At 43.3% G+C, this 26907-nt stretch overlaps 1 protein-coding gene across 1 annotated transcript; it reads left to right on the plus strand.

Moving 5' to 3' along the window:
* Positions 1-10265: 10265 nt before the first annotated feature.
* On the plus strand, positions 10266-26505 carry Mtnr1a (melatonin receptor 1A). Its single transcript, XM_028881115.1, has 2 exons — positions 10266-10557; positions 25406-26505. Exons 1-2 carry the CDS (start codon positions 10365-10367, stop codon positions 26272-26274), a joined length of 1062 nt encoding a protein of 353 aa, XP_028736948.1. The 5' UTR covers positions 10266-10364; the 3' UTR covers positions 26275-26505.
* The last annotated feature ends 402 nt before the right edge of the window (positions 26506-26907 follow it).

The following is a 26907-nucleotide window of genomic DNA, read 5'->3' on the forward strand; positions in this document are numbered from 1 at the left end:
ACTTCGTGTGTGTCTGTCTTTATAAAGACTTTCTGTTCTGCCTTTTCATTGGGGTAAACCCAACCACATGACCACCTCGTCACTGCCTGTCTGCACAGACCTCCAGGTCTTCTATGGTTGGTATTGAGATTAAAGGTGTGTGTCTCCAATGCTGTCTGCATCCTTGAACACACAGAGATCTACCTAGCTCTGCCTACCAAGTGCTGGGATTAAAGGCGTGCACCATCACTGCCCAGCTTCTGCAATGGCTTGCTATTAGCTCTGACCCCCAGGCAACTTTATTTATTAACATACAAGTCACATTTTAGTACAAATAAAATATCACCATAGATCACAAAAGCAAAAATCCCCACCAATAGAAAGCTGTTCATGTGTAGAAATTACTTGCAATCCATCAGAAAAAAATGGAAAGTGAAATTGCTTTGGGATTCCATCTCACCCCAGGCATAAGGACCAACATCAAGACAAGTGCTGGTGAGGACACAGGGCAAGAAAAAGCCACTGTTGGTGGGAAGGTAAACTGGTGCCGCCATTATGGAAATTAGTGTAGAAGTACTTCAAAAAACAAAACTAGAACTACCATGTGGCTGGGCAGTGGTGGTGCACGCCTTTAATCCCAGCACTCAGGAGGCAGAGGCAGGTGAATCTCTGTGAGTTTGAGGCCAGCCTGGGCTACAGAGTGAGTTCCAGGACAGGTTTCAAAAGCTACACAAGAGAAACCCTGTCTCGAAAAACAAACAAAACAAACAAAACAAAAAACCTACCATATGACTCATCTATACCACAGAGATACTTGCACATCCATGTTTATTGCTGCTCTTTTCACAATAGCAAGGAAATGGAGTCAACCTACATGTCCATCAATGGAAGAATGCGTAATGAAGATATGCACATGGGTACATATGCACAATGGGATTTTATTCAATTAGCAACTAAACATGAAATCGTGGGAGCTGAGGAGTTAGCTCAATAGCTAAAAGCACTTGCAGAAGACTTGGGTTTGCTTCCCAGGTCCCACATGGCAGCTCATCACTGTCTGTTACTCTAGTTCCAGGGGATCCTTATGCCCTCTTCTGGCCTCTGCAGGCACCGGCCTCATATCTGGTACACTTAAATACATGAAGGCAAAACACTCATATACATGCAGTCAAAATAAATAAAATTCTTTTTAAAAAGAAATTTCTAGGAAAATGGATGGAGCTAAAGAAACATTGTATTAAGTAATGTGAAGGCTCAGAAAGTGTTTGTTCTCTCCTATATGACTCCTAGCTTCTAATTGTTAAATAAGTGTGTCTGCAAGAGAGTAAATGTGGGTAGAGACCAAGGAACTAAGGAGGGGTTCAGACGATGGGAAAGACGAGACATTTTAAGGGAAAGGTATGGGGAAGACAACAGAGTTCATGAGATATTAAAGTAGAAAGGGATGCTGGGTGAAAGGGTACAGCATTGTAAGGGAAGAAGGGAGATGGGGGAGGACTGGAGGGTGGGCTGTGGACCAACCAGAGCAAAGCATATCAGTAAATGATACAAGCTTACAGGCTACTTTAAATCATGATAATAATAAAAAGAAATTGTTCTTAAAAAGAATAAATTCTTAAAACTACTAAATCTTAATGTTTTAATAAGGAACTTCACAAAACTGTATTCATACACAGGTCATTGAAAACTAAAATTCCTGAAACCAACTTCTGTGCTGTGGATTTGAATCTTGCATGTCCAGGGGACCTACTATTTGCACTGAATAACAAGACTAAGTTTGTTCTTTACTAAAATAGCAGTGACAGATTCCGTGGAGTCTGGGGACCATGCTCTTATGTATGAACTTCAGCTACATGATTATCACCACAGTATAGGCAGTATCTATTGCTATCACCCCCACCACACACACACACACTTTATAATTAGTTGTGCTTAATGACAAAACTAAATCTTAATGACCTTTCGGTTGCTGTGATAAAACACCATCACCCCAGCAATGTCTAGAATGAAGACTTTATTTGGGGCTTACTGTTCCAGGAGGATAAGACATCATCATCACAGCAGGGGACCAGGCAAAATGGTGGCTGAAATAGCCACTGAGAGCTCATCACTTGAAACACAAACAGGAACCAGAAAGAGTGCATTAAAAACCGCATGTGGATTTGGAAAGCCTGCCCCAGTGACATACTTCCTCCAGCGAGGCCACGCCTCCTAAACCCACCCCAACAATGTCACCAGCTAGGGACCAAATATCCAGATGCCCAAGAGTATGGGGGACAACACCTCATTCAAACCAGTGTAGTGAGGGATGCACAAGATAGTCCCTGCTCTTTGGGACTGAGAGGGGGTGTCCAGAGTCAAATTCTCAGCTCTCTTCCTCTCGGCTTGCTTCACCCACACTTCTCTGCTATCTATTTTAGCTCAGCTCAAAGTACTGGAGCTGCGGAAACTCTGCCCTGGGCTTCATCCATCCATTCTATTCTCCACTTAGTTCCTCTACCTCATGATCTGTGTTCACAGCTGTCAACGTAGTAACCATGAGCAGAATCAACTTCGGGTACTCACGCTCTTGGACTGAGAAACGGCTTCTCAGTGAGGTCAAAGGACATGCATGGAGCAATGGAGCAGTCCTTTATTAAAAACAGAACCACTGAGGTTGGGGAAGCATCTCCGTTGAGGCTTACTTAGCCGGTAAGAAGCCTTTGCCTTGATCTCCAGAACTGCGGAAAGCTGGGCATGGCAGTCCACGTCTCCAATCCTAGCCCTCAGGAAGGAGAAGCAGGAGGGTCCTAAGTTCAAAGCTATCCTCGGCTTCATAGGAAGTTTGAGGTCAGGGATGCGTGAGATCCTATCTTGCAACAAACCAAAAGCCCCCTGTCTGACAACAACAAAGAGCAGAACTATTATTTTTATTGTTTTGTTTGTTTTATTTCTTTTTTTTCTTTTTTCTTTTTTTTCTTTCTTTCTTTTTTTTTTTTTTTTTTTTTTTGTCTCTCAGTGAGTAGATCAAAATTAAATTAGAGGGCCTTCCTACTCACTTTGTAAATTTTCTTTCCAAAACTAAAGCTCCTTGTTGCGGCATACCTCAGTGGTAGCATGTTTGACCAGAATGTGTGAAGCCTTAGGTTTGATTTCCAGTGCAGACACACACAAACAACAGCAGCAACAACAACAACAACTACAACAAAACACTACAGAGGCCTAAAGTACCGTGACTGTTACAGTACTGAGTGTTGGCACAGTCAACCTGTAGCAGGAGCTAGCCCAAGATCGAATGAAGATAAGGGGATTATCTGTAAGGAAATTTCCGGTTCAAAACACAGTAACAGTGCTCTCATGGACCACTGATGGGCTCATGCCTTCACTGAAAGGACTGAGGAGTGAGACTTCCTGTCTTTGCCGGCATGGGCAATGGAGGTGAGGCTCTTGTGCCCCTGCTTTAGAATGTCCCCGGATGCTCACAACTTCTGGGAGGTGGAAAGGGACCAGATTTGCTGTGGGGACTCCACCAGTATTACCACTCCGTTGTCTGTAAACTGTGAAAGTGTTTGCACCTGGTCAGCTCCGTTTATTGGCTCTCCTTCTCCAGCACAGCCACACACAGAGACACTTCACCTGCTCTCCTTCTGGCAAAACCCCTCATTTTCACAGCTATACTTCCTGGGTTACTAATGTTTTGGCTTGCGGAGATTTCCCAGAAGTGCTCAGGAGACACTTGGTATGAAATTGCTCATGACATTCAGGCCCTAGTTTTAAGCTAAGCTTTATGGAAGGCCCTCTAGAAAAATAGAACTCCTACTTAGATCAAAGGGATTAGAGTTCCCCCGTAGGGGTTTAAGATGAGGTCTGAGCCCTGCTGCAGATGAACTCACAGCTGAAACCTAATGTTTCCTTGAGGCAGAACTAGGTTTATCAAATCTTGGACAAGTCTTTATTGCAAATTCCTATAGATTGTGGCAACAGTCTCTCTCTCTCTCTCTCTCTCTCTCTCTCTCTCTCTCTCTCTCTCTCTCTCTCTGTGTGTGTGTGTGTGTGTGTGTGTGTGTGTTTCACACTCCAATATCAGCTTTGATTTGAGCCCAGCAGGCAGTGTTCAGGTGTATAATGTGTGATCGCACACCTTCCTCCGTGGCATTAAAAAAAAAAGGCTTTTAATGTATTCAGGACTTGTGTTCAGCAAGTTTTTAAGCAGCAGAGAGCACATTTATAGAGAAATTAATGATGCAGTTTCTCACCTGTAGTCAAGAAACATATCTTTCTCTATGAAGGTGCTGTGACAGACAAGTCCTCGTGTCGTACTGGGAAGACCTCATTCCTTTCCCCCAGTGCCATTTGAGATCCACCCCTCCTCTGAGGTAATTCACCTCTCAGGGTGGCTTTGATCTCAGGCACTCTTTCAGGGTCCATGTCCAGAGTCACGCACAGAGACTAAAGTTGCCCAGAAGTGACATCTCATAGCGGTTACCACAAAGGTCACAAATTCACCCTTAACCTGCTCTTGTCCACTGTAGCCCTTAATATAAACCATAGATATGAAAAATCAGTTGTCTCGTGTGCCCCACTTTTCAGACCTTCTTGTTTGTATGTATGTGTATGTTTGTGCATGTTCATGTACAAGCAGGTACATGTGTGCGAGAGTGTATGTGGAGGTCAGAGGCCAACCTTGGGTGTTGTTCCTCAAGAGCTGTTTTTGGAGACAGAACCTCACATTGGAACCTAGGGCTAGGCTGTATGACCAATAAGATCTAGGGATCTTCCTAAGTGTGCTTTATCCCTGACTTTTCATATAGATTCTGGGGATTGAACTTGGGTTGGTCATCAGGCTTGTGTATCAAGCACATTGCTACTTGAACTATCCTCCAGCCCTGTAGTATTTATAGTTAATACATCTATATGTTATGAACCACATGAGCAAAATCATAGTTTTAGGTTTTGTTCTACCTCCACCGTGCATGTGGTGTGTGTGTGTGTGTGTGTGTGTGTGTGTGTGTGTGTGTGTGTGTGTACTAGCACACACATGCCAAGGCACAGGTGTGGAGGTCAGAGACCAACCTTGAGCCTTGGGCATCAGTCCCTGACTTCCACCTTGTTCGCTGTTGGGAACACCACATTAGCAGACTATGGACTTGTGAAGAAGGTTCACGTCTCTCTGCTCCCCATCTGGACATGGAGGCACTTTTATGTGGGTTCTGGGCATAAGAACTCAGGTCTTACAGAAAGGGGGTGGGATGGGATGGGAGGTCGGGTGGAACTGGGGGGAGGAGAGGGATAAAAAAAACATAATCAGAATATATTGTACGAGAAAAAAATGTTTTTCAATAAAAGGGGGAAAAAGAACTCAGGCCTCACACTTGACTATTTGACCCAATGGGCCATCTCTCGAACCCAAATTTTGTTATTTTAAGTTCGCAGTTTACAAGAACTTCAGAGAGAAAATAGAGGAAAAGGCTCTGTGTGTTTTCCCAGATATCGAGCCTTTCTGATTTTGAGGTGATGGTTCTGAAAATTAAACCCAGGGCTTCAGGTTTGCTAAGCATACCCTATACTACCAGTGATAATCCAAATTCTCAATTTCATTGTTAATCATTGTCTAGCTGCTTTAATCATATTGCTCTTGTTTTATCTACAGACACTTGGAAAAAGTTCCTTATGTTAATATATAAATTATTGCATAAATAATTTATACAAATTATTTTTATAAAATATTTTATATAATAAATTTATTATATAAAACTTACATAAATAATATACATTATGTTTATTGATGCTTCATTCTTAGCTACATCATCATATATCACCCCCTGGTTTATTTGTGTTTTAATAGATTATGGTATATATATATATATACACACACACACTTTTCATTATAGTACTCAAACATTTCTGTGGTCAATTCTAGTTTACTGAGAAATACTGTCACTCAAAAATGAGGTTTGAAGCTGTGGAATCAGAGGGACTTAGGTTCAAAACCTGCCCCCAGCCACCGCCAACTGCTTACCTCTGTGTATACCTTCACTTGCCAGTGTTACAGTGTCACAGAGTCACAGTGTCACAGCATCATAGCGTCACAGCGTCACAGTGTCACAGTGTCACAGCATCACAGTGTTACAGCATCAATGTCACAGCGTCACAGTGTCACAGCATCAGTGTCACAGTGTTACAGCATCACAGCATCAGTGTCACAGCATCACAGCATCAGTGTCACAGCATCACAGCATCATCACAGTGTCACAGCATCACAGTGTTACAGCATCACAGTGTCACAGCATCACAGTGTCACAGCATCAGTGTCACAGCGTCACAGTGTTACAGCATCAGTGTCACAGTGTTATAGCATCAGTGTCACAGTGTTACAGCATCAGTGTCACAGTGTTACAGCATCAGTGTCACAGTGTTATAGTGTCACAGTGTCACAGCATCAGTGTCACAGCGTCACAGCGTCACAGTGTTACAGCATCACAGTGTCACAGTGTCACAGTGTTACAGCATCAGTGTCACAGTGTCACAGAATCACAGTGTTACAGCGTCACAGTGTCACAGCGTCACAGTGTCACAGCGTCACAGTGTCACAGTGTCACAGCATCACAGTGTCACAGCGTCACAGCGTCACAGTGTCACAGTGTCACAGCATCACAGTGTCACAGCATCACAGTGTCACAGCATCACAGTGTCACAGCATCAGTGTCACAGTGTCACAGCATCACAGTGTCACAGCATCACAATATCACAGTGTCACAGCATCAGTGTCACAGTGTCACAGCATCACAGTGTCACAGCATCACAGTGTTACAGCATCAGTGTCACAGTGTCACAGCATCACAGTGTCACAGCATCACAGTGTTACAGCATCACAGTGTCACAGCGTCACAGTGTCACAGCGTCACAGTGTCACAGTGTTACAGCATCACAGTGTCACAGCGTCACAGTGTCACAGCATCACAGTGTTACAGCGTCACAGTGTCACAGCGTCACAGCATCACAGTGTCACAGTGTCACAGCGTCACAGCGTCACAGTGTCACAGCATCACAGTGTCACAGTGTCACAGTGTTACAGCATCATAGTGTCACAGCGTCACAGTGTCACAGCGTCACAGTGTCACAGCGTCACAGCGTCACAGCATCACAGTGTCACAGCGTCACAGTGTCACAGTGTCACAGCGTCACAGCGTCACAGTGTCACAGCATCAGTGTCACAGCATCACAGCGTCACAGCATCACAGTGTCACAGTGTTACAGTGTCACAGCGTCACAGCGTCACAGCGTCACAGTGTCACAGTGTTATAGTGTCACAGTGTCACAGCGTCACAGTGTTACAGCATCAGTGTCACAGTGTCACAGCATCAGTGTCACAGTGTCACAGCATCACAGTGTCACAGTGTTACAGTGTCACAGTGTCACAGTGTTACAGCATCACAGTGTCACAGTGTCACAGTGTCACAGCGTCACAGTGTCACAGCGTCACAGTGTTACAGCATCACAGTGTCACAGCATCACAGTGTTACAGCATCACAGTGTCACAGTGTCACAGTGTTACAGCATCACAGTGTCACAGTGTCACAGTGTCACAGCGTCACAGTGTCACAGCATCACAGTGTTACAGCATCACAGTGTCACAGCATCACAGTGTTACAGCATCAGTGTCACAGTGTTATAGTGTCACAGTGTCACAGCATCACAGTGTCACAGCATCAGTGTCACAGTGTTACAGTGTTACAGTGTTACAGCATCACAGCGTCACAGTGTCACAGCATCACAGTGTCACAGTGTCACAGTGTTACAGCATCAGTGTCACAGTGTTACAGTGTCACAGCATCACAGCGTCACAGCGTCACAGTGTCACAGTGTTACAGTGTTACAGCATCACAGCATCACAGTGTCACAGCATCACAGTGTCACAGCATCACAGTGTCACAGCGTCACAGCGTCACAGCATCAGTGTCACAGTGTTACAGCATCACAGCATCACAGTGTCACAGCGTCACAGTGTCACAGCATTGGAGTGTCACAGCATCACAGTGTCACAGTGTCACAGCGTCACAGTGTCACAGCATCACAGTGTCACAGCGTCACAGCGTCACAGCGTCACAGTGTCACAGCGTCACAGCGTCACAGCATCACAGTGTTACAGCATCAATGTCACAGCGTCACAGTGTCACAGCATCAGTGTCACAGTGTCACAGCATCACAGCATCACAGTGTCACAGCATCACAGTGTTACAGTGTCACAGCATCACAGTGTTACAGTGTCACAGCATCACAGTGTTACAGTGTCACAGTGTCACAGTGTCACAGCATCACAGCATCACAGCATCACAGCGTCACAGCGTCACAGTGTCACAGCGTCACAGCGTCACAGTGTCACAGCATCAGTGTCACAGCATCACAGCGTCACAGCATCACAGTGTCACAGTGTTACAGTGTCACAGCGTCACAGCGTCACAGTGTCACAGTGTCACAGTGTTATAGTGTCACAGTGTCACAGTGTCACAGTGTCACAGCATCACAGTGTCACAGTGTCACAGTGTTATAGTGTCACAGTGTCACAGTGTCACAGCATCACAGTGTCACAGTGTCACAGTGTCACAGCGTCACAGTGTCACAGTGTCACAGTGTTATAGTGTCACAGTGTCACAGCATCACAGTGTCACAGTGTCACAGTGTTACAGCATCACAGTGTCACAGTGTCACAGCATCACAGTGTCACAGTGTCACAGTGTTATAGTGTCACAGTGTCACAGCATCAAGAAGCCCTAGCTCAGATGGTGACAGCCGTCACTGTCCTTCCAATGCTCATGATGGCTTTCTGTCCTGCTTTGTTGCCCATGCTTACCGAGAGAGTCCATTGCCACCCTGAGGTTATAGAAATGTTTGCCCACATTTTCCTTAAACGTATATTTGTCATCTATTCCTCTTCTTGCTAATTTAAATGGTCGCCTTCTTAAATCTGTGTTTTATTTATTTATTTATTTATTTATTTATTTATTTATTTATTTATTTATTTATTGTTTAGACAGCATCTCACACGTTCCAAGATTGTCCTGAATAGCAGAGCATAACCTTGAACTTCTGACCCTCTGCCTTCACTCCTGGATGCTGAGTTTACATGACTGAGTTGCCATATCCAGTTTATACAGTACTAAGAATGGATCCTAGGATTTCACGAATACTAGAGAAGCACTCTATCAACCGAGCAATGTGTTCAGGCCCCTCTCTCCAGCATTTCATTTCTTCTTGAAATTGTTGATGAATGTACCGGCATGCCTTAATAGCCCGTGTTGAGACAGGACTGTACACTAGGGCACTGGTTGATTGTGTCCTCAAAGTGGCGTCCATCCTCCTGTCTCAGCCTCCAGGGCTGTGACTCAAGCCCCTCTGCCTCATTGGTTAATTTGTAATGTAGATTTTGATATTGCAAGGTCACATTTTTCTTGTGTTTATCTTATTAAAATTTCCTTTCCCCCATTTTCTTTTGACTCTTCAAAGGAACTCTGGAGGTGCTTGGGAATTGGGCTGGTACAAAATATAGTGAGAACATGGAAATTTTAAGTGTTCGGTATGAGAACATCATATGTTCCCTAGCTTGTGTAAGCCTCCCTTCCTGGGTCTCAGAAGGTTTGGGAGTTTTGTTTCTGGCTGTACAGAGCTGGCTAATCCATTCCCCAGCAACCTTACATTGTGGATCTCTATCAGCTTTTCTCACCTCATGTTCCTGTTCTCACTGATATTTTTCAAAAGAATGTTCACACCAGTCTTCTGCAAATATTTGCATTTTTTTTTCATTTAATTCCCTGAAACCTCCAGCACAGACGTTACAATGGTGCTTTGTCAGAGCGACAAGGTGTCCTTTTAATTTTGTTATTATTTTCATCTTGCACATCTCTAAAGTTGATGAGTTAGAGTCTATTTCATTCCCACTCTGCCGATAGGGAATCTAGGGCATCTAGTGGCTAAGTTATCTACTTCAGTCCTGGTTAGGGTTCAAGTCCGTGCGTTGTGGCAGTCCCGCGTGCAAGGTCCAGATCCAAGGAGGGAACTGAGTGGTCTCCCTCCTCTTGACGGCTCCACCTGTCTCTCCGAGTCCCGCCGCACGGGGGCGCAGTGTGCACGCGCTGCGGGACCTTGGAGTCCAAGTGGCCCGGCAGTGGACAGCAGGTGTCAGCAGGCGGCAGCGGCCAAGTGCAGAGAGGGTGTCCGTCCACGGGGAGGGGCTGGAGCGGGCTGCATCGCCCGCAAAGCAGCCTCAAGGATGCAAAGTAGGCGCGGGAGGGCTGTGCCAAGCCATAAAAAGTGGCGGGGAGGGCGGGAGCAGAGCTGGGCACTCGAGGGGCGCGGGGCGACAGGACGATGGCCGTGGCTGTGCTGCGGTGAGAGGCACCCAGGGGATCATGAAGGCCAATGGCAGCGCTCTGCTCAATGCCTCACAGCAGGCACCAGGAGGCGGGGAGAGTGAGCAGCCGCGGCCGTCGTGGCTGGCCTCCACACTGGCCTTCATCCTCATCTTCACCATCGTGGTGGACATCCTGGGCAACCTGCTGGTCATCCTGTCTGTGTATCGCAACAAGAAGCTCAGGAATGCAGGTAGGGGCTTCCAGCACCTCTCCCAGACCTAGCACCCCCCTGGTGGGACACCAGGAAAACTTCAGAAAGTCAGCTTCTCGGAAAGCAGACTTTGAATCATTTTTCTTCCTAGCGAATATGTGCTTCCTTCTCTTCACCCCGTCCCTCTAAGATGCCTTGTCAGAGATCATCCCCAAGTCTTCAGTCCCTAGAGGTGGAAAACTCTTAAATGATGTCTGTCTCCTTCAGGAGCGTCTTTTTACTCTAGCTTTCCGATTCCCTGGGTTCATTAGCTAGGGTACTGGTTGAGTAAATTCCTCAAGACACCTTTTCAAATTACATCAACGAACTCATCAATTGTTTGGATTTGCATATAAATCAGTTTTCCCAACTTGGCTAAAATAGAAGATGCATGAGCTGCCAAAATGACGGTCACTGTTTCTGTTGTCGTCGGGTGTAGATTTTTCAGCTTTAATAGCATCCAATGACAGGGTAGAGGGGATGGTCCTAAGAATGCTGGGTGGAACGGTCAAAATGACTTTTGCTCTTCAAGCCAACAAGCCTGCATTTTAAAAAAGGATTTTGTAGCGAGGGATGCATTTACAGATAGTGTAGGACTAGACTTAATTCTGTGTTTGAGTTATAAATTGGGGTTCCCTCGAGCAATGAGGTGAACCAGTTACCCTGGATAAGAGCAGGTCAGTCAGTTCTTTATGAGCTATGCTTTTCCCCCCACACTTTAAACGGTGCCAGGTGGCTTGGTTTTCTGTCCCTCGTTTGGAAGCAAACTTTTGGAAGAAGGGTAGAGAGGAAGACGTTCACTTAAATATTTGCCCAAAGTGGTATTTGTGTCCTAAAGCGGGTAGCTGGTGAAAAAAACGTAAACTCAGGCAGAACATGTCTCCCCTCTGCCCTAGCTTCTGCAACCCTTCAGGCTGTGCAAAGTGTAAGCATTAGTTTGAAGACATCTAATATGACTTCCGTTTGCCTTAGAAAAATGGGATGACTTCCTTTCATGAACGAGTGGTTTAAACTAGAATTCTGTCTTCAGGATTCAATAGCTTAGTGGCAGTGTTTGCCCCCCACCCCCCATTGGTAAAGCCCTCAGTCTGATCTCCAGCACGGCAATCAATGAATACCTGGGAGAGCATACTCCCTCATCAACTAGGAGCCACATTCTGCAGGCTGCATGTGGCTCTGAGCACCCTCACACAGAATTCTTTGGTCAGCTCAAGGGTGGGTGGGGTGTCAGACGTACCCATTTTAGAGAGAGTGATGCATGATACTCAGAGTCTTGCAGGCTCAGTGACGGGAAGGGCTGATTCTTGGCGCTTCTGCCTGGAGCCCACCCGCTGTGTGTCGCTGCTGTCTGTAACTTACGTGAGGAAGTGTGAATCGCACAAGATCTTTCCTGTAAAGAATGTTCACATTCCTAGTGGCTCAGGCACAGTACTTACAACTGTCCTACCGCTTTGGACTTTATTGGCTAAGCAACTCCTTGAGAGGAGAGTCTATATACTGCATACCCAGCTTTGTACAGAAGACCTTAGGTGAGCTTTAATCCATAAAGCTTTAGAGCGTCATGTTTTTATAGCTGGGCTATTTGCTCAAATACACCACCATTGAGTTCAAACCATTTGAGGCTTTAACAAAAATAGTGATTTGGATCAGAGCTAGAGATAGCTGATTCAAATCTGTTGTTAGATGCTTATTAAAAGTTTTATTGATGCTAGGTGTCATGGCCCGTAACAATGTGTAGAAGGCAGAGCCAAGTGGGTCTCTGAGTTTGAGGCCAGCCTAGTCTATATAGTGAGTTCCAGGCAAATTGGCATTATGTATGAGACCCTGTCTCAAAGCAAATGTTTTAATGACTGCTCAGTTTGCGTATTTGTTCAGTTTTTTCATTGGTTTTAAAAGTGGGAAGATCATAAATAGGCTGGAGAGATGGCTCGGTGGTCAACATCACAGGCAGCTCTTACAGAGGACCCGGGTTCGGTTCCCAGCACCCACATGTCAGCTCACATCCATCTGTACCTCCAATTCCAGGGGATCCTACACACTCTCCTCACCTCCATGGGCACCAGGCATGTATGTGGTGCACATACCCATATTGAGGCAAACACTGACACTCATATAATAAAAATACATAAATCTTTTCTCAAAAGGGAAATATAGAGAACAGAAAAAAAGACAAGAATGCTAAAACACATGAACTTTCCAATAATTCTTTCCGCTGGAAATCTGGTATAATTGAAGAATTATTTTTAACCTTTTCCTTTTCTCAAGAGACTAGCTTGGCCTTTGATATCTCTAGGAAGAAATCACCAATACTTAATTAGCTGAGGGACTGAGTGATCACAACAGGTACCATCTTTAAGCAACCAATCATTTGCTAAAGGTTGACTGACTATCTGCTCTTTTTCTCTCCAAGTTTTGCTAATGAGAAGTGATACATCTTCAGTGGGTGTAGCACAGGAGAAGGCTTCCAGAAGTTATGTTCTCACTGTGTACATTACAACCCAAGAAATCAGTTGTGGTCCAACCTTACTTTCCACATTGGTCAGATAGGGATAACGCCTACACTTGAGTCCCACACTATGCACTATGCTCTGTTGTAATTGTTGCAAGTATCAGGTGAAATGATGCCTATGAAAATACTTTGAAAAAGATGGAGAAATTAATGACATTTGGACTTTATTGTTTGGGTGGTTTTTTTTTTTTTTTTTTTTTTGGTTTGTAAAAGGTAGCATTGCAGGCTCTGGCGTGGTGCATTTTTCTTTATGTACATTACACTAAAATAAAACTTTTCCTAAAACAATGCAACGGCATCCTGCCTCCTCAAAATTCAGTTATCCAGCAAGGAAAGCTGTATAGGATATGCACAAAGGGTGAAAATTAACAAAATGGTAGGCTTCCATGCATAGACAGTTGGGCTCTATAGAACTCAGGATTCTACAAAGTTGTCTTGCTGGGGCCTGGGTGCCCAGGCAACAAATTGAGGGAACATAGTTGGCACTGTTATGTGGCCCCAATGAGTCTTTGGAAGCCACCTACCTTACTCTAAGTTCCAAGACCCCTGGAATTCTATGAGAATCTGACAGAGTGGTAGTTGAGGGAGCAAGAAAAGGATTCAAGGGCAAGATAGACAATGGGGAATGAATTTCATGGCAGCGATAGGGTGAAAACACGTACAGTTAGCTCGACATATCTCAGTATCATGTATCCAGAGATTCATAACAACGGAGGGTCAAAGACAATGGACAAGTATGGTTTTTGTAACTTCTACACAAACAGCACAGTGTAAGAAATGTTATATAGAATTTACAGTTTGGTTTTGCTTTAATTTTCTGGGCTGGGTCTTAAGTTGTAGGCTTCAGTGATCCTCCAATCTCCACAGAGTAGCTGGGATGTCAGGCATGTGTCATAGCATCTGCTCAGTCAACAACTGTGCTATCTAGATACCATAAATAATATGATGTAAGGGCACAGGAAATGTGCATAGTTTTTAATGCAGATGTCATGTCATCTGATTGTAGGGACCCGAGCATCTTTGGAGCTGGGTACCACAGGGTCCATGGAACCAATCTACTGTGATTATCAAGGTGTAGCTGTATAGCCAGCCCTGTGTAGCTCCTCATCAGTCAAATGCTCCTGTGTGGGGACAGTGGTGTCAGGTAATATGGAAGTGGAAGCTGCTAGAGCGAATGGCCCAAAGTCTGTACTCCAAGGTTTTCACTGTGTTTATAGATAATACCTCTTCTGTGGGGAAGATCAGTCAAGCGTTTGCCAGTTCTAAAGTCCTTTGATTTCCCTAATTACATCTTTGGTGAAGACAGCCAACTTATCATAAGTCAGCAGGTTGCCATGTCATACCTACCTCACTCTTCTGGGGAAAATGGCCCCTTGATGACATCTGCTCTCCCTTTCAAGGAACATTTATGAGTTTTAAAAATCCCTCTTGCAGTTTTCCCTACTTGAGAGAGGATGAAGTAGCTGACCACAGAGAATCATTCAAGTTCTCTTCGGTGGGATGCTGTCTGGATGAGAAACTATGGGTGAAGTTTGGCAAGATGGGTTAGGGGCTCTGGTGATGAATGAGCCAAGTAAGGGGTGTGTACGAGGAACCAACTCTTTTTACTTAGCCAGCTCTGCTGATTTTGGATGGACCAAGGAGAGAAATCAGAATTGTCATGACTCCATTAAGATGTGTCCACTGGGGAGGAACAGCCGTAGTCAGCAGCCAGCCTGGCCATTCAGTTTATAACAATGCTCAAGGAGAAAACAGCAGAGTTGAAGTTCATGTAGTGAGCACATGGCCCACCGCTGTTTCCCAGGGATAGTGAAAATTAGAGCTTTACTCATGAGAAGGATTTGAAAAATAGAGAACCAGGTGTTGCCTCCTGCTGCATCGACTCAGCACATCTGTTTTAGGGTCACAAGAGTGGCTTGTCAGGTGGTTTAATAGCAATTTGAACACCAATGTTCTGTGATGTCTGAAAAGAATACTAGACAAGAGAATAAAATATACACACCAGATAACTGAAAAAAAAAATCTCAAGAGGAATTTATTTTAAAATAGTAGGTATCTGGGACAATGTCTTTAAATCATCTTATGTTTTCAGAAATATTTTCCACAAAAATGAATTTTACTTCTTGCATTTTCTCACTGTGAATGTTATGATGGACATCAATTATGAGAGAATCAGAGTATTAGTAAAATACAGCTTCTGGGATGAATTAAAAGCAGCAGGCTGAGCCGGTTTTTCAAAATATCATTAATCTAAATTTGTGGTAAAACTTTGCTCTCTTATTGTCTTGACCTATAATTGATTAACAAAAATTGATGACCACTGTTGATTGATTATTTCTGCTTACAATCAAATAATGTATTGTATCTATATCCAACGAATGCCAACAATGATATGAATTAGTTTCCCAGACCAACAGTGCAGGAATTTTAGAAACTTTATAGATGGATTTGTGTTAGGAACATTTCTAAGCTTGAGAAAAATTAAACCAGGTAATTGATAAAACTGTGTTTTCTGTTACACTTTTCACAGTATAGCGTTTATGGTTTGGTTTCTGCTTATTTTCTTATGTAGAAAATCTGACCTAACACTCCATAACTAAGTGCATAATATAGTGCAACCTGCAGTTTTCAAAGCACACTCCCACAGTTTAACATCACAGTCTCTCCCGGTAGATAAGAAAACTGGGACCCCAATTTCACAGCCAAGGAAACAGTTCTTCTTATTCTAGAACAAAGACAATTCAGCCTAGGGCAATGCAAGGAGCCCAGGGATTAAAATCAGAGGATCCAAGTTGAGTCTCATGACTACTTCGGTGTGTAGTATGTCTGGGAGATGAGGTACTCAATTCCTCTGTTGAGTCAATGAGGTTAAGACTATAATATCAAGGCATACCCTAGGAAGATGAAGTTGGGGTCTGCCTCACAATCTACTTGCCCACAAGCCTGTCTGTCTACCTAGTCACCCATCTATTTATCTGTTGTTTTGAACTTATATACAAATAATGGTATTATTGTATTTCTATAATGCACTCAATGATTAGTTCTATTTAGTTTGCTTTTAATTTTTTGATTTTTTTCTTTATTAAGAAATTTTTTTTATTCACTTTATATACCAACCACAGATCCTCCTCTCATCCAGTCCTTGGTGACTTTGTCCCATGTTTTAGGCAGCTCAATCAGGGCAGCACTATCTTCCTCATTTTATGGCAAACAGGAACAAAAGAGATAGTATGTCAGAAAAGGGCCATAGATAACTTATCCCTAGGGTCCTGTAACCCAGTGTCCTGCACTGTCTAGCCAAGCTTCAACTCATAATGTTTCCACAGCCTCCCCAAATACTACCTGGAGACAAATGTTTACCACACATGACCCTGTGGAGACTCCTCTTACCCAAACTCTGGCTAATAAGAAGCCTGTGTTCCTTATACATTGTTTGTTGGATGTCTTTTCATTTTTAAAGCCCTTTCCAGAGGGACATTCATCATCCTTCAGCATGGAACAGGCCCTTCCTGCCCCAATGCTCCCACAGACTCTGCCATGATAGTAACTTCCCTGCAGCAGTTTTTATCAGTGGTTGATGCTATAGCCATCTGTGTGTGTGTCTCTGCCCTTTCCTTAACACTGGGAGCTCCTGGATGGGCATGAAGGGAATGGTAATGCTAGATGATAATGGAGGGTCTACAAGATTAAGAGTAGGAATGAAGAAGACAATAAGGTAGAGATGTTTCACATGCAATTTCTTTGGTATTATAACTTATATATGTATTATAATCATTACTAACTAAATATATATTTGTATATGTGTGTGTATCTCTCTCTGTCTCTCTCTGTGTCTCTCTGTCTCTCTCTCTGTCTCTGTCTCTCTCTCTGTCTCTCTCTCTCTCTCTCTCTGTGTGTGTGTGTGTGTGTGTGTGTAACCAAATATTCCAGATTGTGAGAGGCTGAATAGATAGCTCAGCAGTTAAGAGCATGTACTGCCCTTGCAGAGGACTTAAGTTCAACACCAAGTATTACAACCACCTGTAACTCTAGTTCCAGGAGATTTTAATCCTTCTTCTGGCCTACACAGGCACCTCAAGTGTCCAAACCTGCACAGATACACACACACATACACATAATTAAAAGCAAAATACGTATTTTATTAAGTTTCAGGATGTGTAAATCTGGATTTCTTAACTATAGCTGAAGTATATAATCCACAACACTATCTAAAATAAAGATTTTTTTTCAATAAATCTGTTTCAAAAAATACCTAGAATTCTTCAAAGGATTCTGTATAATCACTAGGTTTGACTATTAAGAGAAAGAATGGCCAGGCAGTGGTGGCGCACGCCTTTAATCCTAGCACTCGGAAGGCAGAGCCAGGTGGATCTCTGTGAGTTCAAGGCCAACTTTAGGTTTTGGTCCATAAAGTTGCTCCATTAACCTTTTCCCATCGACCCTCTGTACATTGCTATAATACGAAGATAACGAGTTTCTGCCTGAGTGCTCTCTTCAGAATGCTGGTAGAAGAAGCCCTGGCCCTCCGTCCTGGTCTTCACATCTGCTTACTCTCCTTTCTTTATAGGCTTTACCCAGGTTGTTGCTAATGCCTGTCTCAGATCCCCTTTGCCAAGAAGCCCCGTTTCTCTCTGAAATTTCTGAGGCCCACACACTCCCTGTAGGCTCACAGAGGTTTGGTTCTCCGGTGACTGCCCTCAGTGACCAGTGGCTGATACAGGGAGACAGAAAGCCTGGTCTGCAGCAACGGCAATGCTGGGGATGGATTTATGCCCGGAGGATCCTAGTTGTAGACTAAGCTAAGCCCGGCTCCACCAGAGTTCCCATCCTTGCTCACTCTCCCTTGCCTAACTCTGCTCTCCTTGCTGGCTTAGAGTTCCTCCTGCCAAGCCCCAGCATGACCAGGAGAGCCAGTTCTCTGGCTTGAGTTTCCTTCCTAGGAAACTTCTCATAATGACCTGCGGTGGTTTTCTCAGGAAGCCGCTGGCTTCTTGGTAGAAAAATGAGAAACTGCTTACTTTAGTCTCGCCCATAAACTAATCAAGCTTAGTAGGGAGAAAGATTAATTCTAAATGTTCTTGACATGGCTCTTTAATCCTTTTATCCTCATTTGGAGTGGCCATCTACACTCCCTTCAGCAAAGCAACACATAACCACACACAATCACATGGAAGCTATGACCCTCTAAAACAATGAGATCCAGGACCCTGCCTGAGGCTCCTATGAGCACAGAACTTAGTACACAGCAGTTGCTCAAGAATGGTTTTCTGGATAGAGTACTGTACTCTGAGTCTCTAAGTGACACCCACACAATAGAAATCAGTGGCTCTCCTGTGTGTATCTACCAAGGTACTGTTTTTTCTCAGTGGGCCAATTCCTATTTACTTCCTCTTTCAGCCTGGATCTTAACTGTGAAGAAAGCAAGACCACAGACCCATTGATGACTGCTCACACAGATTTTCTTTTGATGAACATCTGAACTTTGGCAAATTCATAGATTCAGATTCAAGAGGCCAGGTTTATGAAAAGATCTGTTTTAAAGCTATTGTGTCTAGCCAATTCCACGTGGATGAATGTTAGTGATATGACAAGAGAAAGCAGAGATGCAGAGGGGGATTAAGGAATATTCTTTGAACCGTGCAAGGGAACATAAAAGGCAATTTACTTTTTCTTTTTTGTGTACATCAAATCCCAGGGGCAGTATCTGATGTTCCTGGACTGAAAAAGTCTGATTGCTTTAGAAAAGCATCTTCTCAGAGACTACCGGCAGTGTGCACCCCAAGTTTAAAGACAGGCTTCCCCCTAGATTCACATCCTGGTATTGTCAATTGCTGGGGATTTGAACTCGTGTCCTCATGAGTGCACAGCAAGTGCCCTTACCCAATGAGCTATCTCTTCATCCTCTAGAAGCCATCCTTTACACAAGTCTTTCACTCTGACACATCATCAAAAATTTAAGGGTCAATCATATTCTACCTTACACTGTAGGAATACCATGAGAATTTCTCCAAATGAATATTCAATTCAGTCAACACACAGACAGCTCAATCTCAAGGCAGGTAAGTATCCTTTCCAGTTGTATGCATAAACAACTCAAATTAGCTGCAATAATTTGGGTAATATTCAGCACTCTTTCCTATCCCATTCTCCAAGACTAAACACTCAATGTGGTTGTCATAAATTTGTAACTCTCTGGAAGAATAAGTGTTTGGATATCTCAACTAGGGGGGAAGGAAAAAAACAAACAAACAAACAAACAAAAAACTAAAATCTTCTCTTGTCTGCAATGCTATTAAATTTCAGTGAAAGTTTCTAAGATACCATACCTCCACTATAGTCAACTTGTTTGGCCAACCTAATTGAGAGGTGAGAAAAAATGCAGGTACCGATCAAGAACTGACTTTCCAGAGCAGACTAAGAGAACTGAACAGTCCACACAGAGTTCTGTGCATGCACCAGCATATCTTTAAGAAATACCCAAGCTGGGCGGTGGTGGCGCACGCCTTTAATCCCAGCACTCGGGAGGCAGAGGCAGGCGGATCTCTGTGAGTTCAAGGCCAGCCTGGGCTACCAAGTGAGTTCCAGGAAAGGCGCAAAGCTACACAGAGAAACCCTGTCTCGGAAAAAAAAAAAAGAAATACCCATTGATTGCCTCTCCAATGGTCTAGAGCCTGTGTGTTTCTATTGAAGAAGGCGGGGTCTCTCTGCCAGCCTAAACACAGTTAGAAAAGGGGTAATGGTCAGTACAGCTAGTCTTCAGTCAGGGTTTACCTGTATATCCTTTTGATCCATGTCTCATTTGCATAAACAAATATTAAGTAATGCATAAATTTCTTTACTCAACAAGCAAGTTAGGTGGTGGCACAATGACCTGTAAATCCACAACTTAAAAATGAATTGTACTGAATCTGATCAGATTTTATTTTCTTCCATTCTTTCTCTCTGTATCTCTCTCTCTCTCTCTCTCTCTCTCTCTCTCTCTCTCTCTCTCTCTCTCTCTCTCTGTGTGTGTGTGTGTGTGTGTGTGTGTGTGTGTAAGTATTTTGGTCTTTTGAGACAGGGTTTCTCCATGTAGTTTTGGTGCCTGTCCTCTGCAGTGTCTGAGTGATGGCTTCTTCTTTGAAGCAACAGAGACAAATGAGCCCTAAGAATCTGGTCCACAACAGGACTCTTAAAAACTCTCTCAGAGCTGACTTCATGGAGGAACTACATCAGTGTCTAACAAACCGCTTTAAACTCCCAAGCATGAAAAGTACAGCGGACACCTCGTTCTCACCTTTTGTGTTATGTAAAAAATTCTTTTGTGAGTCATGCTCACACTAACCCATAGCTGTACGGGGAAGGGAATTCTGGGAACATGTGACTCAACATAGCACGAAAATAGTAGTCCCCCTCATGGCACCCTGACAAGTAGATATTTTAGTCAAAGGACAACTTCGTAATAAAGGAGTCACCAAAATGATGCTTCTGTATGACAAAATGGGACCGCTCTTCAGAAAATTGGAACCTACCAACCTTCTTTCCCCAAGACAGCCATATCTTTATTCATCTTTACATGCCTTTTATTAATTTCTAATCGAATCACAGTCCCCATTTATACCCTACAGTTTAATTACTGAAATACAGGCTTCACTGCTGCCACAAATTGGACAGCAGGCCAATAGCTAAGGGAAAGAGAAACCAATGGTTAATAGGGTCACAACTGAACCATGGTGAACAAGAAATATTCGTGATTACTTTAGTGTTCATCTCTGCAGTTGGTCACATGATCATTATGAATATTTTTAAATACTTTCCTTTCCCCACTTTCTTTTCCCTCCACACATCATGGTTCCTTGCCTGTTCAGGTAGCTCATATACTCATTTCTAAGTCTCTAGGACATTGACATACCTGCCTGATTTGTTCTATTTAATATCCCCATTGGCTTTATTCATGAAATATGGGAGTACTGAAACTTCCTAGCATTTCTTGCCCTTGAGATATGTACTTTATGGGTCTTGTGTGTAATGATAATCTGTCTTCCTTATTGATAATCAAGACAGATTACAGGAATAGCCCCCTCCCATTGATCCACTGAAATAAGGAGCTCAAAGTATATAAATGTCACCCTCAACTTTCAGTCTAATGAAACCACGGGCTCCCGAGCTGGTGAAAGAGTTTCTTCTTTGGAGCTAAGCTTTTAGGCTCTCGAGGCTGTCCAGGCCTCTGATGTTGCAGCACAATGTTCTCATCTATACAGGTGTTGGGCCAGACTGATATCTCAGGACACACGTGGCCCACGGGCAGCAGGATGGCAGGGTGGACATGCCTGGAAGACCAAAGGAGCCTAAAGTTGTAAGGGCAGAGGGAGGCAGGAAGCAAACAGTTTGGTAAGGAGTCACTGGTGTGATTATGAGAGTAAAAACTAAAACATCCGCCATGGACCAGTGAATCTTTGGGATGAGGTTAATAATACTATTGATTAATCATAGATTTGACACTCATATCCCACCCTGGGGTATCCCATCCACAGGGTGACCCAATCAGTTTTTAAATGAACCTTCAAAACCAATATTCTAAGGTGGGAAACATAACAAGCCCAGTGAATTCCAAGAGCATGTCCCTATTACTGCACAATGAATTCCTTAGTTAGAAGATATCTTGAGAAATCCCATCACAGTGGACACAGCATCCTATAAGGGAATACCATTCATTGTCTAGGATTCGCTTTTATTCAAGTCAGAACAAAGTATCCCATATACCTGTACTCCCAGGAAGAAGACCAGAGACAGCTCATCAAGGTCGGGGAAGGAGGGGTATTGGATTCAACTAGACAGATTTTGCCCTTTCCAAAGGCAGATATTTGCATGCTTCTTTGTAAACCTGGTTTTCCTCGTTTCTAGACTCTGCTCCCAGAGTGTGTGGATTCCTCCTGTTTGTGTCTCAAACAGCATCCCCAGGGACTTTTCATGTGTTTGAGCATGTAAATTACATTGTTACCTCCAGACATTTGACACAAAGTAAGCTTTGTAATGAAAGTTTCTTGAACTGCAATTAAGGAAAGAAGATGAAAAGCAGTTATGACGTAAGAAATGTGCTGAAAGTTTTCAGAAAAAAAAAATTGTTATAAAAGTAAATTCTTTGTGTGCCTGTTTGTGATGCATGCATATCTATGTTTCTGTATGTTACATTTGTGTATGCATACGCATGCATACGTGTACATGTATGTATAAATGTACAGTACATGCCTGTGCATGTGTGTGTATAGGCCACACGTAGACACTGGAGATCTGTATCAGTTACTCTCCATCTTTGTTTTTGGGTCACAATCTCCCAGTGAACCCAGAGCTCACCGACTTGCCTAAAATGGTTTGCTAATAATTCGGGGATTCTGTATCTCCACCACTCCAGCATCAGGACTGTGGGTGTGTATAGCCATGCCTGGCATTTTACGGGAGTGAATTAACTCGAGTCTTCATGCCTGTGCAGAAGTCACAGCGCCCTCTGCCCCATCTCCCCAGGTTCTTTAAAAGTCAGTTCTTGAAAACGCTGGTGATGAGTCCAGACTAAAGGTTCCATGGTAAATTATTTTTCCCCACAGGTAATTTTAAATGACAAGGGAAATAGTTAAATTCTGGAGTCAGCCCATTTTCGCTAGAAACATTTAGTAGTTTGAAATGATGTTTAATGTACGAGACCCAGCTACACACTGACGTAACATCCAAACAGTACATTTAAACCCAGAATGGTATGTGGTAAAATGGCTTAGTGTAGACTTATTTTTAAAGAGCTTAAAATTCAAACCACAGACAACATCATAGTTGAGTTTCTGTGTGTGTGTGTGTGTGTGTGTGTGTGTCTTTGATCCTTCATGTCTTTTACAACAATTGTGCTTTATTAGTATTCAATTAACTACATTAATTAAATCATTAGTTTAATTTTCTTTGGATTAATCTCATTTTACAAATGTTTGGGGAAACATTAAGCCAGAGAGTCTATGTAGATGTGTTTATCAGGTGGCTTTGTCCTCCCCTGCTGTAATGTTCACATGTGTTATATTTAGGAGATTTGGGGAGGAAGAGTTCTCTCTCTCTCTCTCTCTCCCTCCCTCCCTTCTTTCATTCCTTCCTTCCTTAAGAACACAACCAGGTAATAGTACTATATCATTTGGTCATAATTATTGACATTTTAAGGCCATGTATTCTTCTGGGGTGGTGGTGGAGGTAGGCATAGTACATGTATGTTGGTGTGTGCATATATTTGGGGAGTGCACATGTGTGCATGATTGTGGAGGTAAAAGGTTGATGTTGAGCATCTTCTTCCAATGTTTTCCTTCTTAGTTTTTGAAACGAGGTTTCTCCTGACCCTGGAGCTCATCTATAGTCTAAAATGAGTGCTCAGTGAGCTCTGGGACCCACCTACCTCTGTCTTCCCATCACTGTGATTACAGTTGTGACAATAGATGAGCTCCAGGATCAGGAGAAACCTTGTTTCAAAAACTAAGGAGGAAAACATTGGAAGAAGATGCTCAGCACCAACCTTTTACCTCCACAAGCAGGCACGCTGGGGATCCAAAGTTGGGTCCTTCTGCTTGTGTGTCCAACATTTTTACCAACTGGGACATTTCCCTAGCCCCTGAGGTCATGTACTCCATTCTCAACTCTGTGTCATTCCACATAGGTTAGCATTCTACTCCTTTCTATAGATAGATAACAAACTTACAAACTTGCTCTTGATTCTGTTAGTTTTGTCTTCCTGCCTGTTCTTACTCAGTCCCCCCAGAACTCTTTATATGCATTTGCTAAATTCTTATTGAATGGAATGTATTATAACCTATTCCAAATTAGATGGAATATAAATAAAATAATTTTGGCATCTTCACAGGGGAAACTGCTTATCTCTGGTTGGGCAAATAAGAAAAGGATGTGGGCATATCCATTTAGGATAGGCTTGAAAAAAATTAATAAAATTGTCAAAACTGGATTGAGGAGCAACTCAAAAGAGAAAGGATATTAAGAAATAAAGCTTTTTTTAAAGCCACATAAAAAAAGATTATATTGGTAGAACATCTCATACAACTTAGCTAGATAAGTTCTTTTTCTATACACTGAAAATGTGTTCCATTATCAAATTAGTAGAAGATTACCACTGATTCAGAATATGTGGGGTTCAATATTCTTATTTGGTTATTCATAAATACAGGAGAATGCCTTCCTTTCCTTTTGGTTTGGGGGAGAGAGTTACAGAGCATTAACAATTTTCATATGAGTTGCAGACAGTGCACAGTGCTTGACATACATTGCCTCATCTGAGGCTCACTTGACACTAGAAAGGAGACACGTTGCAACATCTCTGTATCATAGGAGAAGGAATGGAACATTGCCAAAGTGAAATGCCTTGGTCCAGTTCCACACCTAGTCAGAGATGGCACCATCTTCAAATCCAGACACTGATGGTGGAGCCCTTTTCTCTTAAGACAAAGATATATAGCGCCCCTCAACATCAGAAGCTAGAAGCCCCTTTTAGCTTTGGAAGAACCAGAGAGATCAGAGATCTGGAATTGAAGGAATTCATGGCAGACTTGAGAAGTAAAGTTGATGTCAGACTTCGCAGGTGAGACCCCCCAAACAGAAGACGGCGTGAATGTGTTATGATCTTGAGACTGGTCACAAGAAGAGAATATAGTCTGAAATCCCATGCTTTGGAAAATGGAATGGCCTGGAATACAGACATTCAGAAAGTGGACGTGACTCAACAAGGGCCACATTGAAGCTTATTGGTGGTATTTATTTCAAATATCACGTGGCATTCATGCCACATGGTTTCAGGTCACCCACGTTTTTGGAAAGAGCTTGTCCTGTCTCTCCCCTACCTCCCCGGACTGTCTGTCTCTTCCTCCTTCTTTCCTTCCCCCTTCCTTTCTTTAGCAATATGGAAGAATATATGCTGTGTGAGAATATATATTTGCATGTCTCTATGCATGTATGCATGTGTACGTTCATGGGTGTGAGGCTGGGGGTTGACACTGATGTCTTCTTCAGTCCTTCTACAACTTCTTTTTTTTTTTTTTGGAGGCAGGCTCTCTCAATCGAACCCGGAGCTTGCCGCTATTACTAATCTGGCTAGCCAGCTTGCTCTGGGGATCCCATGTCTCCACCTCCCTTGCATGGGACTATAGGCAGGTATCCAAACCCACAGGGCTTTTAGATGGGTACTGAGAATCCAAAATACAGTCCTCAAGCTTGCACGGCAGGTTATACTGGCTATCTTTCCAATCCCCCTTTCTTTAACATATATTTAAAGATGCAATGCGTGTAATACTGGTGTTAACCTGTGTTTTATACCTTTTTCCCTCTTAGGAAATATGTTTGTGGTGAGCTTAGCTGTTGCAGACCTCGTGGTGGCTATTTACCCATATCCCTTGGTGCTGACATCCATATTTAACAATGGCTGGAATCTGGGATCTCTGCACTGTCAAATCAGTGCGTTTCTGATGGGGTTGAGTGTCATCGGCTCGATATTCAACATCACCGGGATCGCCATTAACCGCTACTGCTACATTTGCCACAGTCTCAAGTACGACAAATTCTACAGTAACAAGAACTCCCTCTGCTACGTGTTCCTGATATGGGTGCTGACGCTCGTAGCCATCATGCCCAACCTGCAAACCGGAACTCTCCAGTACGATCCCCGGATCTACTCCTGTACCTTCACCCAGTCTGTCAGCTCGGTGTACACGATAGCGGTGGTGGTTTTCCATTTCCTCGTGCCCATGATTATCGTCATCTTCTGCTACTTACGCATCTGGATCCTGGTTCTTCAGGTCAGACGGAGGGTGAAACCTGACAACAAGCCCAAACTGAAGCCACAGGACTTCAGGAACTTCGTCACCATGTTCGTCGTGTTCGTGCTCTTTGCCATTTGCTGGGCTCCACTCAACTTCATAGGGCTCATTGTGGCCTCAGACCCTGCCACCATGGTCCCCAGAATCCCAGAGTGGCTCTTCGTGGCTAGTTACTACATGGCATATTTCAACAGCTGCCTCAATGCGATTATATATGGACTACTGAACCAGAATTTCAGAAAGGAATACAAAAGAATTATCGTCTCCCTGTGCACAGGCAAGATGTTCTTCGTGGACAGCTCAAACGATGAGGCAGATAAGATTAAATGTAAGCCCGCTCCCCTAATAGCCAAGAATAACTTAATAAAAGTGGACTCTGTTTAAAAAAGCCAGTGGTGCTAACAAATTACCCGCACTGGTTGGGGTCTTACCGCTTTCTGCGTCGGCTTTCTCTTGTCTAGAAATCAGCATAGTCCAACTTGAAGCTCTTTAGGGTTGCCTCTGTGTTGCCGGAACTGAGCCACTGTGTGCTTTATAACCAGATCTCTAGTTCTGCCTATGAAGGGGAATACTGAACATGTACAGCCTCTTGTTAAATGAACCAGTGGAGGAGGTTGAAGTACAGTGCAAAATGAATTCAAGACAAGAGAGACTGTGGGAACCTTTATTTTATTGGAAACGTGACACAAATGTAGTACAGGCGTCCCTCCTTACCTATGGTTGAACTGAAATATTCACAAAAACTTCACCTGTGTTGAATATGGACACATTTCTTTTTCATGTCGTTATCCCCTAAACAATACAGTATAACCTTTACAATGTACTGAGTGTTACATGTAACCCAGCAATGATTTAAAGTATTGTATGTGTAAGGGACATGGGTCAGTTCTATACAAATACTGCCTCGGTTTTCTCTAAGTTATCTGAGCATCTTCAGGTTTTCATGTACTTGGTGTTTGGGATCCTGGAAGTAGTCACAGTAGGACAACAATCATTTATTTTTTTCTCCTCACATCT

This window comes from Peromyscus leucopus, chromosome 17 (assembly GCF_004664715.2).
Source record: "Peromyscus leucopus breed LL Stock chromosome 17, UCI_PerLeu_2.1, whole genome shotgun sequence".
Taxonomy (NCBI): Eukaryota; Metazoa; Chordata; class Mammalia; order Rodentia; family Cricetidae; genus Peromyscus; species Peromyscus leucopus.